This window comes from Apostichopus japonicus, chromosome 9 (assembly GCF_037975245.1).
Source record: "Apostichopus japonicus isolate 1M-3 chromosome 9, ASM3797524v1, whole genome shotgun sequence".
Lineage (NCBI taxonomy): Eukaryota > Metazoa > Echinodermata > Holothuroidea > Aspidochirotida > Stichopodidae > Apostichopus > Apostichopus japonicus.
Genome location: NC_092569.1, coordinates 32,901,465 through 32,916,251, shown reverse-complemented (window position 1 = coordinate 32,916,251; position 14,787 = coordinate 32,901,465). Strand labels below are relative to the sequence as shown.

Genomic DNA, 14,787 nt, shown 5'->3' with positions numbered 1-14,787 from the left:
TTATCATAGTCATATTATAGGCCTCTTAATATTTCCATGAACGAATATTCAATGGTCCAATTGAACTTAATTTGCTTCTCTTTTGAAACCGTACGGTAAAGTCATATTTAATGAAATTTCTAGGTTCCCAGACTAGTTATTATATTTTATGTATGTACGAATACAAATCATGTAGTGTGATTACGACTAGATGTAGTTATGTTAGAATAATATTTCCAGTTAGCCTTTGAAGAAGATTCTGCTAGGATCAAAAGGTCAAGCCAACTTACCTTTACACACTCTCTTACACGGGCTCTCTAGTGGATTAGCAGTTTGCTAACAGTGTTAATTTTTTAGAAAAATATTATGTAATAACTACAAGTCTGCGTATGATTGACATTCAGCACAATACATACCAGCATTTCCATTGTAACCACTCAATGTCAGTTGGTATTTGTCTCTTTCGTTACTGATACTGAAAAATGAATAGCGGCTGTGGTATGTTGATCCTTTCGTGTTTGTCTTTTCTATTAGGAGTTGGTAGGTTTTTTGATTTGTCAATTTGTATATTTTATCGTTGCCAATCCAATGATTTCCTGTGGGAATTCCAAACCCGTTTTTGTACTCATTCCAGTTTCGATAAAAACTGACGGATCTACTTGTACGTCGTTGCAAAATCTACAAAGAGAATCAACTAGTTTATAGATTGCAAGTGAGTAATATATGAAATATCTTATTGTACTACAATAAGTAAGATAAATTAATTGGTGAAGGTCAATAATGCGATTTGTTTTAAACTGATAGGAAGATGGAACTATTTAATTAAAAAAATTTATGATTCACTTCCAATGTTAGTAAAGAAAGTCCTGTCATATGAGAAAACACAAGTTAAAGCATTTGCTTGTCAACGGCTAAACTTACTGTCCATCCCCCACTAGACATTTCACAAAAAACTTCAAACCCGGAGCTTCCAGCAGGATAAATGGTATATTTTCCGTTATTTCTTCTACCCGCTGTGTGGAGATCAGAACAATCTCTCGGTCCACTACGGATACATGCAACACCATCGCCTTCAAACCATTCGTTACAGTAACATCTACGGACATCATTCCGCCTCTCGCAGGTTGCGTCTGTGCTACAAATGTAACTCTCATTTGTAAGTACGTTACTATTGCAAGTTATCCGTAAAGAACAGTCAGAATTAATGTATGATTCACCTTCCTGGAAAAGATAAACGTTAAAACTACATATTCCGAAGATAGTTAAATATGTGTGAATTTGTTACATTTTTACCACTTTTGACGACGCACTGGATGAACACTTATATACGTTCATGCGCATTTTAAATATACTTAATAACGTTCATCGATCTTGGTGTATCATAATTGCGTTGCCATGCTATGTATTTTCGCTAAGTGTAAATGAATTACAGGCAAAGCTTTTAAGATACCCTAATAAAAAATCGTACTGACCCTGACTACACTTCCTTTGGCAGCAACGAAGCAGTTATGGGTGCACCTCACTCCGTCCCCTTCGTAGTTTTGATTGCAGTAACATTTACGGACACCGTTCCTCTCATCACAGGTTGCGTGATCACTACACTGGTAACTCGCCTCTATAATCTGGTTGTTGCTACAAGTTGATCTTCGTGTACATCTTGAATTGATGTAAAACTCGCCTTCCTAATATAAGATATTCAGTGGGAAAAATAAATCTGTAAATGCATTATGTAAATGTATTGCGATAATCGACAAGTTTAACAGTCATAATTAATGCAAGTTTCACTCTCCTGGAAATGATAAATGTTAAACGGCATATTCCAGTGAAAGTAAAATCAATGCTTATTTGGCACAACGCTTGATAACGCTGTTTGAGTAAAACTGAATTTCTACTATTAAATGGTCGTGAGCGTTTTATATATCTTATGTAAAGTTCATCATTATTGATGTATTTGCTTTGGATGCCTTATTTTGCTAGGTCTCAATTAGGAGACTTTTGCAAGAACATGTACAACTGAAATATGGGGACAATCAATATCAACAATAATAATGAGAATTAATTACAAATATAATAAAGAGTAAGGTCAATCAATTGAAATCCAAGATTTTAAGTTATAGTGTACTTTCATGTTATATATTAAGACTTGTGAACTGCATCAAATAAACTTACTGCTAATACGACGCCTTCCCCTTGGGCGTAACAGCCACATTGCTCTTGAGGTATGCAGCTATCTCCAAAAATCATGTGGTTTTCTGGACAAAGACATCTCTCTGGTTCCGCTGGATCCGGTATGGCACAATTATTCGGATTCTCACAAGTTCTTTCACATGTATTATCATAATTATCCTTGTTGGATGAGCACCAGGTAATGGGTAAATCTGGTAAAATTGAAACCACCAAAATGTAATCCTAGCTTGAAGTGTTAACTCACTTTTATTACGTTACATTACTATCGAATCTTGTTACCATTGTAATGCTCTGGCCGCTCGGAACAATTGCTGACTGTTAACAAAGGATCAAATGTGAACCGGATTTGTTATTGTTTAGACTCATTCAACTTATACTCATTAATGTCACACATACAAAAGATTGTTACATTTTCAAGTATTCGACTATGGGAATCAATAAATACATTTGTGGATGATATTCATTTCTTCCATTGAAACCTCTCTTTAATATGCTTCAATTTCCGTTTTGAGTACAAACATACGGAGAAAATAATTTAAAAAAAATGTCTAACCTGTTATTCGTTCGATATCACTAAGACTTGTTATAGAATAATTCCCCCATTCATCTGCAATGCGAAAGTTGTCGTATGTCAAGGAATATGACTGGCTTGCATAATTCTCTAGCTCGATGCGCAGCTGGTACCTCTTTTGATTGATCAAGTGAGCTAACTTTTCATTACCAATCATAAATTCACTGCCTAAGAAACCAAAACCGTTTTTGTATTCGTCCCAGGTTCGATTAAAACCGATGGATCCATCAACACGTCGTTGTATGACCTGAAGAATTCAAAAATATAGGTAGACAACTAACGGATAAATTTCATTATCTTATGATCTAAACCTTATAGCCAAAACGTGGGGCTCACATCAATAAATACGAATAGGATAGAACATATTTCTGATGTTGCGTTATATGTTATCTGTATACATATTCATATCACTATCCGAGGTGTGCACATACAATAAGTTTTCTAATCGTATTAAAAGTCAACGTAGTTACTCTGGGTAGTTTTGTTTTCGATATTAGGCTTCTTCAAATACCCATACATCGTACAAGGTATATCATCCAACACAATCTACAACTAAAATGTACTGACAATTCCAGTGTGTTCTACAAAGTGTATATTGGAGAGTAACTCTGATATTGTAAGAGTTCACGTCTTGAAATACATTACTTACTGTCCAACCTCCATATGTAGTGTTATGATCACAATATGTCTGAAATGGTTCCGGATACTGGTCAGGTTTAATCTGGTATGCACCTGATTTAACGTTGGTAGAAGAGCATTGGTTAAGTACTTCATGACAATCCCTTGGATACTCCGGAGTTTGGAATAGAAAATACTGCAAGTCTAGCAACGGGAAAAATGTTAAAAAGAAGATCAGAACATAACGTACAAATGTTGCAGAATCAGCTCCATATTAACAAATTCTTTCAACATAAATATGATTGCTACTTTGCAACAGCTTTGTTTAAATTACACTGTAAAAAATAAGTCGTAACTACTATAAACTATAACTGAATGTTTTTAATCATCTCGGCTAATATTCATGGAGGCAAATTTCAGCAAGTAGATTTTATATGAAATGAAAATCTAACGCAAAGAACTACCATGTTTCTGCGGCGACATGGTCAAAGAAGCAAACATGATTACTAATAGCTTTTCTTGACATGAGGGTTTGATTTGGCCCTATTTTCACCTTAACACAATCTTACGTTCATCAGCAGTAAGTGAGATTTGAAACTGCCAAATTATTGAACGAGCCTACCGTATGCAATGTCTAAACAAAGTGCGTATTTTGTCTCTTTTGTTACTGTTACTTGCCATTTAGCCTCTAAAGAATATCCTGTTACAATCCAAACATCAGGCTAACTTATTTTGCACAAATAACAAGTATGAATAAATATAATCGGAACTATCTTTATTCTGGAAATATGAATTGACTAATGACTTGTAATTCTTTCAGTTTTATTATCGCTGAGAATCTACAATTAACCCCAATCAGCGCTAAAGCTACTTTAATACACAGTACAAGGACATTATTGAGAATTGTAAATCATTATTTATCTTACAAATTGAAATAGGAGAAAGTACCACATATGAAGTAGCCTACATCTTGATGGTTCCACATTTCTGTTAATTGGTCAGTTTTCGGTAGTTTATATTAATCGTTACCCTTACAGAAAAAAAAACTTACTTGAATCGTTGACTCTTGTGCTTGACGATATCTGAGGTAACAAACATTTAAAGGAATGTGCGATTTAGTAAAGTACATTCTGAAGAAACAATTTCAAGTTAAGAAGATTGTACGAAGGTCAATGTATCACAAAATACAGGACATACGCCAATCTATTGCACATTCACTTGAACAGATCCTATCATTTTAAGTTTAAATATTCAAAAGAGAATGTTATAGCTCATTGAAATAAAATCTGATTTTGCTTTTGATTCAAATAAATAAACTATTTCCAACTTGTTAACTATTATAGAATAGGTGATAAGAACGGAAAGAAAAGTTCACATTCCAACTTCTTATATGTCCGTTTGCATATCTTCAAATACTTCTTTTTCTCATTACTATACATAAAACAATCATAGGTCACCATACAATAACTTAATTAAACGATCATAACTACGATAAGCAGATGAAAGTAATATTTCCTGTGCATTATGCTAAATGAAATGTGAATGACATATTATCTAAAAAGGCGAAAAAAAACATACAATACATTATTGAAAGAAAATTAAGATTACAAAAAACAGCGTTATCTATTAGTTAAAAACAAATTGAAACCTTACCCACGTCTTTAAAAAACATGTATCCGACTGTACATGTTCCCGCATTATACTATTTTCTTTTTGGTAATGAATGTTGTTCATTGCGGGTGTGTGTAAATTATGAATAAAAAAAAATAGTCGATATAAATAGGCTTTTTTAAATATAACCACTCTTCACGACCGCCAAAGTTGTTTGGCACGCTCTCAAGGTGCATATTATAGACCAAAAGCGATAATTTTTACCTTGTTACCTTTTCGCATACTAAGAACCTCACTTAAACACGGTGATTTTAAGATTAATGAAATAATGCAATGTGTTTGTGTCCGTCAAACGCTTCCGTAACCTATTCCTAACAATGACAAGGTCTCTATTATGTAGAAACATGCAATTCAAGAATTCAACGTTTTTTGTTTTTAAAATTAAGTAAAAAAATGGAATAATTGCAGTAATTTCGAACTATTTGGAAACGTATTCTAGTTACAATATTCATCAAATTGTATTCTATTTTTACAATGATTCACTTTATTCTCAGCTTCTTGAAAATAAATGAAGAAAATTCATAATCCGTAAAACGTTAATCTCCTAGTGGTGTCAGTATAGTAATCTATGTGCAATTATCTAGAGCGGGAAACTGGATAGATTATGCTAATGAGGTACTTATACACTGGGACAATGTGCAATTTACCCTCAAAAGCTTGAAAATAGCCAAGTTTTGAAAATATCTCCAAAAAAAGAGCAACCAACCAAATTGAAAATTCATCCGTTGTGAAGAAGAGTATTGTTGGTTTCGACACGTACAAGCCACTTGATTGACTTGGACAAGAATCAGCAACACAATATATCTTTTTTGTCTTCAGCATCACAAAACACGTACACGTTTTACGCCCCAGCTACTGACGCTAATTGTCAACATTCGTTCGCCTGAAAGCTACAACTGCTGCAACAACTTTTTGCGACAACAACGTTTTGCTCATAGAAAATATGTCGATATTTTTAGAAATATTGTACTCAGAACGTATGCAATAACTAAGGCTTTCAATGTACACACATTATGCAGAGTTATCTGTAACCTACAAACACATTGTTAAAGTAATATTTTATATTTTTATAAATAAAAAAAAAACAAGTTTAAGAGTAGAAAATATTTGGGCAAAGTCGAACACATGTACGACGATTCACGCTCAATCAAAATAACCTTATGTATAATAAAAAAGACAAGTTAGCGTATCCATAACGAAAACTGTTTTGATTACCCTTTGTCTACATCAGCAAAAGCTGATACTCTTTTGGCAACTTTACGTGTACTGTATCTATTTAAGACAGAACACCATTCTTGAAAGCCCCACAACATCCCCGTGAACCCAGCTCCCATGAAAACACATACTTCCTCAAAAAAAAAAAACGTACATGAGTATTTTTTTTTACCTATGGTTGGCGTAATTCTCTGAAGTATCCTAAATCAAGGATAACACATAATATCATAACAACACATATTTTTTCTTTTCTTCCCTTGATATCAAAGGAAGTGTCATTTGACGCCTGTACGCAAAGCTTTGTATGAAAGAAAGTAAGATACTACGTTGAAGGAGGAAATAATTCAGAGATATTGCATGAAATGCACGATCCGTCTAATTCAGTAAGACATCACATTTATCCTATTGAATATAACATATTAGAATTAGTTAGTATTTCATTTGTGTATTGGTTAAGGACAACTGTTACCTGGTTTACATGTGCTGAGATTATCCGATAACTCGTTCATTAAGTATGTTGGGAGAAGAAGCTAATGATATACCAGTCGTGCAAAAATTCTTCTCTAAAACGATATTTTTGTCAAAGTAGTTATTATAAAATCTAAGTGTCAAAGTAAAGGATATCTGTTAACTTTAAAGAAAATGATAGGTAACTGTTCAACAAACACATCAAATTTCAAATATGACTTCTTGTAAAACAATTTATAGAGTTTCTGTCAAGTTACATCCATTTTGAAAATTCTTGGCAATCAACATCATCTAGATCCCTCAAAACAACAGGATTTTGAATAGTAGCCGTTCTTGTCTACGTGATCACGTGTTGTATGGTAACATTTTCCATATTTTTTAAATTATAGACTTTGCAAGGAAGAAACGAGGAAATGATGGATACAAGCCTGTCTTGTCGACAACGTGGCAAAAAAAAGCTCTGAATCATAAATTATAACCTTTCTACAGTTTTGTTCTTTTAAAAAACAGAATCAGGAAATTTAAAACGGAAACGCACAGCGAGAAAGCATACGAATTTATTTATTGTTTTGTCTGGGATGATTGAGTAATGTTAATAAACAAGTCTGTTTACTCTTTTCCTTTATCTTGACATTGGTTTGGTACAATTTAAAAAACAAAATCTTGGAATGAATCTTTTTTATTATTGTGGGTTAGTCGACGATCTTTCTGATGTTATAGGCAAAATTTCAAAACTAACAACGTTTCACAGTGACTTTTTTGTATTATACTTTATTCTCAATTTCTTATCACTTTTCATAACATTTAGGTTAAAATTTTCGTACTTTATTTTTAGTTTTAAAGCGGTGTTTCGTGCAAACTTGTTACAAACATGTTGGCTATTGTAATAACTATATTTAGTTGATGATTATTACATTGATAGCGTCAAAATCATCCATATGATAAATGCACATGACCGAATCGAAAATATTATTAACAGATGCATGTGTAATACAATACAATGACCGCCAGAAGGAAATAAGACATTGGAGAACAATCAGTGTTACCTTAACCCGGAAAATCGTAAGGGAAACAATTGAAATTAAGAGGTTGGTACATTTTAAGAAGGAATATTAAGATTGACATTACTTGGTCATGAAAAAAAGTTTCAAGACAAAATACAGAATTATTATGATAAACATTTTGTACATAAAACTATTAGAGACGATGTATCAGTATCGAGCTAGTACAAAAAGGGGTTACTTGGTTTACAAATATCGGTTGCCTAATTACCTGTATCAAATATAAGGTGTGTTGGGGATGTTTGGCAAATAATTGTTGATCCTTCTAAGATACATTCGTTTCCTCTTGTGTATTTGCATGATGAACTGATCAATATTCATTCGTTCGTAGGCCTACGTGCCTGTTTTGAATAGTGTATTACATAAATGCGTCTGTTCTTTATGTTTTAATGATACCTGCCCAGAGGGAAATTTGAAAGTTGTTGTCAGATATATATATATATATATATATATATATATATATAGTAATACTTAACATATTAAAACTTTTGTGAACGAGAATTTAAAAGTGCTTGGAATTCTCTAATTTTAAATTGTTCAAGGACTGTTTTTGTAGTGTAAACTTGATTGTTAAATATTGCACGCATAAACTGTTACAATACTGAGGGTTTCTTAGCTCAATTGTAAAAAAAGAAAACATTTAAGCTACACTGCGTAAAGCTGCCATTTTTATGTACACGAAAAACCCACCAATACATTATCTTCACATATTAAACGTTTGTTTATTAGGAATTATGCTCCTTTCGAATATTAAATCCAACAGATTGATAATATCAGTATAAAGTTGTAAATATAGCAAGTCGGATGTTAAACTGATTCAAAAGTTTATTTATCATTTCTGTATGCATATTTATTCTTTAAAAATTCAAAAGCTGAAATTGATCTATTTTATCATACTAGTTGGGCAGTCATTTTGACGGATAAATACATTTTGTATTCGGAAAATATGCATTTTTTTATGAATTGACAGAACAAATTGTCATCGTGAAGGAATAACTTCACAAGTTGTTTAATGATATTGTTACTTGTTCTAAACATTTTCATTTTAAGCTTCATGCGATATTTTCTTTGATTAACAAATTATTGGTTAACAAGTTAATCATAAAGTCATTTTCCTAGCGTAGGTTAATGGATACTTAATCATATGTAGGGTTTTGAAAGCCATATGCTCTCGTTACAAGACCGTTTAGGTTTCTTGTGAAACAATTTATAGAGTTTGTGTAAATTTATATCCATTTTGAAAATTCTTGGCAATAAAACCTCGTCTAGATTGAATAAAAACCACACGATTTTGAATAATAGCCGTTCTCGTCCACGTGATCACGTGTTGTATGGTAAAGTTGTCAATGGTTTTAATTAAAGACTTTGTATGAAGAAACGAGAATATGATGGCTTCAAGCCTGTGTTGTCCACAACGTGGAAAAATAGCTCTGAATCATAAATGACAACATTTCTACAGTTTTTGTTCTTTTTAAAAACAGAATCAGGAACTTTACAACGGAAACGCACAGCGATAAGATATATACATTTATTTATGTTTTTGCCTGGGATGATTGAGAAATGTTAATGAACAAGTCTGTGTTACTGTTTTACTTTTTCTTGACATTGTTTTGGTAAAACTTAAAAAAAAAAAAAAAAAATTCTTACCATGAATCTTTCTTTCTTATTGTCAGTTAGTAGACGCACTTTCTGATGCTACAGTCACAATTTCAAAGCTAAAAACATTTCATATTGATTTTTTTTTATTTATACTTTATTTCCTATCACTTTTCGTAATATTTAGTCTATAATTGTCGTACTCTATTTGTATTCTTAAAGAAAAGTTTTGTGAAAAATTCTTACATGTATGTCGACTACTTAAATATTCACATTTAATTGATTATTATTACATTGACATGCGTTAAAAATCATTCCTATGGTTAACGCACATGACCGAATCAAATACATTTTTAACAGATACATGTGTAATACGAAGCTATGACCGCCGCAGGGAAAACAATTCATTGGAGAACATACAGTGTTACCTTAACCCGCAAAATAGTAAGGGGAAACTAGGAGGTTAATACGTTTAAAGAAGCAATATTAAGATTGCTTGGTCATGAAAAAAAGGTTTCAATATGAACTACAGAATTATTAAGATTGGCTTTTAAATATTGGTTGCCAAATTACCTAAACCAAATATAAGGTGTTTTGGAGATGTTTGACAAAAAAATAATTGTTGATCATTTTAAGATACATTCTATTCCTCTTGGGTATTTTTATGATAAACTGATCAATACATATACGTACGTACTTGCCTGTATTGAAGAGTGTGTCACATGACTGCGTTAATTGTGTAATGATTTACAGATACCTACCCAGCGAGCAAATATCCAAGTCGTTGTCAGTTATGAATTGTATTATTAAACATATTAACAATTTCGTGAAATTTTTAAATCAATGGCTGAACTTTACCATTTTATCATACTAATTGGGCGTTCATTTTGACGGAGAGATAAATGTTGTATTCGGAAAATATGAATAGTTGTATCACTTGACGAAACAAATTAACATTGTGAAGAAATAACTTCGTTGTTGAAATTGTAAGTTGTTTTATACGTTCGGATTTTACACTTCATGCTATATTTTCTTGAAAAACATATCATTATTTCACAAGTTATCATAACGTTATTTTTCTTAGCATAAGTTAATGGATACTTCATCATATGTAGGGTTTGGAAACCCTTATGCTCTCGTTACAAGACCGTTTAGTCTTTCACTCAAGATGGACGAGAAACTTGTTGTATTAAAAACAGAATTGTGCGAATTTGAGATATATTTAAGTTATACATTAAGACATTTCATTATGTATGTGTTTTTTGTATGTTTCAAAGTTCTAATCCAAGGGATTCGTGTTAATTTTAAGTAGTTTGGTCTCTAAAAAAAGACATGTAAAATGTAGATGTACTTTGTAGTTAAATAATGTTGTAGATTTTCCATTTACGTGTTTGTTTGGTTCTCAAAAAAATCAATGATATAATTCATAATTGTGTATCAACAATGATACAGAATGGACAGTACGAATACTTGGGCCACATAAGAAAATATAAGGCCAAGATAATAAATGCAATGAAGTAATACAGAGAGATAATTGTGTGCAGAATAATGCTCGATAATGCAAAACATTCCTCAAAAAAAGGATCTTAGTTTCAAAAAAGTTAGATTTGAATAGAGCGGAAAGCTCACCAGTCGTGATATTTCTACAAATACTCGAGGTAAGTCAGCGCAGGTAGACCGTTGTTATATTTTATATGTAGGAAAAAAGTAAGTTTTTAATCTGAAGGTAATGAAATACTGAGTTCCAAATTGTAAATCAGTGAAAAAAGTATACATGTAAAACAAATTAATCCAATTTTACTTTGAAGAAATTAATTTCATTTTATTAATATTTTAGAGACTTACCCGAAAACCATTTGAGTTTAAAAGCAGCAACACCGAAAAGACGAAAATACATTTGCTTCGAGGTTCTGCCATTGATCCAAAATGAAACAGAGAAAAATGGGTGCACGAAATAAAGGAGATACTTGCTGACCTTCTGAGAGAGTGACATAAGTAATGAACGTGAATTCGTTACCCAAGGAGGGACCTTCATACGTACGGATGTCCAATTACACCACGTTATTTATCAGTCGGTCACATTTAAGATCCAAAACATGTTTAGTGCAATCTAGTGTGTCACATATCGACATCTGTATATAATGTAAGTGTCATTATTATTACAGGATAAATATGTGCTTTGTTTACTTAGAAGCTCCTATATCTCGAATTGTTAGTTAGATTTTAAGAACTCGCGATTCAACCATAAGAAAAGGATAAGAATAAGTAAGTAAGTAAGTAAGTAAGTAAGTAAGTAAGTAAGTAAAACTTTATTTCATCCCAGAAGGGAAAATACAAGCTCGCATATGTACATATAAGACAAATACAAGATGATAAAGAGTAAACAGATATAAGAATGACAAACATGAGAGTAACAGAGAATTAAAGTATAAAAGTTTAAAGGCGTGATGATAAAACAAATGTAACACCCGAATAGATATGTACAAATAAGACAAATACAAGATGATAAAGAGTAAAAAGACATAAGAATGGCAAACATAAGAGTATCAGAGAATTAAAGTATAAAAGTTTAAAGGCGTGATGATATAACAAATGTAACACCCGTATGGATGGCAAGAACGGGAAGGTAAAGCAGGCAACTAACGATTGAAACGAAAATTAAAGAGCTTAATGCACTGAGGGATAAAGGAAGATTTGTGTCGATTTGTTATTGCACTCGGAAGCCTCATCCGCCCACTGAGAGATATTATTGCACTGTTGAGATTAAGAAACAATGGGTGATTCTCGTCGGCAAGGATGGTGTCGAGCTTAGACGTGACATATCAATATCAAGCAGCACCTTTCGGATATTAGACGAATCACATGGAAAGTAATTTCTGCTGGCCTATCAAGGAATATAGTATTTCTATTTAAAGATATGGTTTTGTTTTTATTTACTGGGGTGTTAAAAATTTTCGATAATTTGATTAAAACAACAACAATCATATTGTTTTTCCACCCGATATTAGTGGCTCGTATAGTAACTACTATACTATATGTCCTGTAACAAATGTTTTGAACATAAAGTAGTAATTACTGATAATTATTGATACCCGGTTGTGGGACATAACAGTAGTTGCTGTGCCAACCATTGGGTGCGAGTTCTTTACCATTCGATTAGAAAATAAAGTCGTATCTAGTCGTTTTATGCTATCAGTAAGCCTATGGGTATACCGGAACATTGCAGCTCTCCGTTCTCGGAATGACGAATTGGCGTAGTTTAAAGAGAGTTGTGAACTGGAATCAAACGCTACAGTACCTACTTAACTTCAAACATATCTAGTACAGTTACTACTAGTGCCACGTGTAACACATGTTACTACTGTTCATGTCCCAAACCGTGCATCATTAATCTTTACTTTGTGTTCGTAACACGGTAACATGTGTTACAGGTGGCCAGTACTTACTGTGCTAGTTATGAGTATCAGCTGGTTTTCCACATATTATTAGTATATTATTTGTTACAATATCACTCATGCAGTTAACTGTTGAAATCATACAATTCACTTAAAATGATTATAACCAGGAACTACCTATTCCATGCGCAACTTGACGGACACCATGTTATGTGTTATGAAAGATACTTTAACTGCTTTAACTTCACACAAACATTTACAAGGTAATGCCTTCTATTTTCCTTGCTGGTATGTACAAGCTACTATATGATAAACAACGTGGCTGGCAACTTACGACACTAACGGAATCTGGTTGACATATAAACCATATGAAATCACGTGAATAAGCCAAGTAGCAATGTTCCACGTGTTCGATATGATGACATCACAAGGAAATACATCTTGACTTATTGACGAATTGTGGCTCGATTCTTTACTACAATGAGACAAAGGCATATTGTTAGACGTTATTATCTTATAACTTCTAAACATTTGGTACATGTCACTCTCCTGTTAATACTATTGCCTCTATTGATAGGTCTTTATGATCATAGAGAATAGTAGTATCATCAGCAAACATTGTACAATTTAATTTGTCAGAAGAAGCACTGATTTCATTCATATAGATAATGAAGAACAGGGGAAGACGTATAGATCCATAGGGGACACCATGAATTACTGTTTGTAGACTAGAACTTGTGGAGTTAATGTTCACATACTGAGTGCGAGTTTTTAAATAACTAGAGATCCAGTTGTAAATCTGCGTTTTAGGCCAAACGTGTGCAATTTATGTAATAGTATACAATGATCTACAGTGTCAAAAACCTCGACAAGTCTAAAAATATACCAATAGAATACATTTTATTATCAAGGGCATATGTAACCTTATTAACAGCATTCGCAAGGGCCATAAATGTAGAGTGTTTCTTACGGAAGCCATAGTGATTATTAAATAGAATGTCGAATTTACTACGGAAATGTGAAATTATGTTATGCATTAATCTTTCCAATACTTTAGAAAGAACAGGAAGTACAAATATAGGCCTGTAATTATTTACTAAGCTCGGATCGCCTGCTTTTAATATTGGAATCACCTTGGCAATTTTTAGCTTGTCAGGAAAAACACCAGTTTCTATAGAAACATTAAAATTATGGGCAACAACACCTGCAATAGCATAAGCACTTGCTTTTAAAACATCGTATGAAATCTGGTCAATGCCCGGGCTATTCCCACTTGGCATTGAAATAATTTTCTTTCAAACCTCATCAGGGTCAGTGGGAGTGAGGACCATCGAATAGTTAGGATTGTTAGTTTTACTTATTTTTCTGGCCAATGCTGGACCAACATTTATGAAATAATTATTAAAAGCTTTAGCAATGACTTGGGAGTCACTAGTTTTCCCCGCATCGGTCATAATGTGACAAATATTTGATGTATTACTTTTTGTCTTCATTAAAGTATTGATCACGCCCCATGTTTTCTTGACATTATTAACGTTAGACCTATTTTTTGGGGGGAAAATTGTCACGTCTAACCTTTATGATAATATTATTCAACTTTCGTCTATCAGAAAAATTACTGACAGATTTTCGTAATAGGCATTTTTACGTTTGATAGATTTTAGCAAACCTGGCTATGATCGCGATTTTTTTAAGAGGACAATGCTTGTGTATTAAAGAAGTTACAACATTAATGAAAGCGTCACAGCACTCCTCAACGTTTGTGTAAGTCAATATATCAAACCAACCAAATTCCTGTAGTTCATGACTAATTGAAGTATTACTAGCATTAGTAAATAAATGCTTCCACTGAGGGATGTTTATTAATGAATCAGCCCCCATAATGTAGGTATCCTTATATTTGAAGGTTGCATGCAAATAAATTAATAGTTTTTCAAACTCTTCGATAAACAATGTACAGTTTGAACGAGGGGGGGGGGGGTAGAAACCACAACAATGAATGTATTTCTGTTACCTGATTTAACCT

General features: G+C 32.8%; 1 protein-coding gene across 1 annotated transcript in view; it reads right to left on the bottom strand.

Annotated features, from left to right (window-relative positions):
* The window catches only part of LOC139973183 (uncharacterized), a 56,650-nt gene extending 45,235 nt beyond the window's left edge, over positions 1-11,415 (bottom strand). The window contains exon 1 of the mRNA XM_071979678.1: positions 11,212-11,415. Coding sequence (XP_071835779.1) covers positions 11,212-11,283 — 72 coding nt within the window. The 5' untranslated portion in view covers positions 11,284-11,415. The remainder of the gene's footprint in view (positions 1-11,211) is intronic.
* Positions 11,416-14,787: the final 3,372 nt, after the last annotated feature.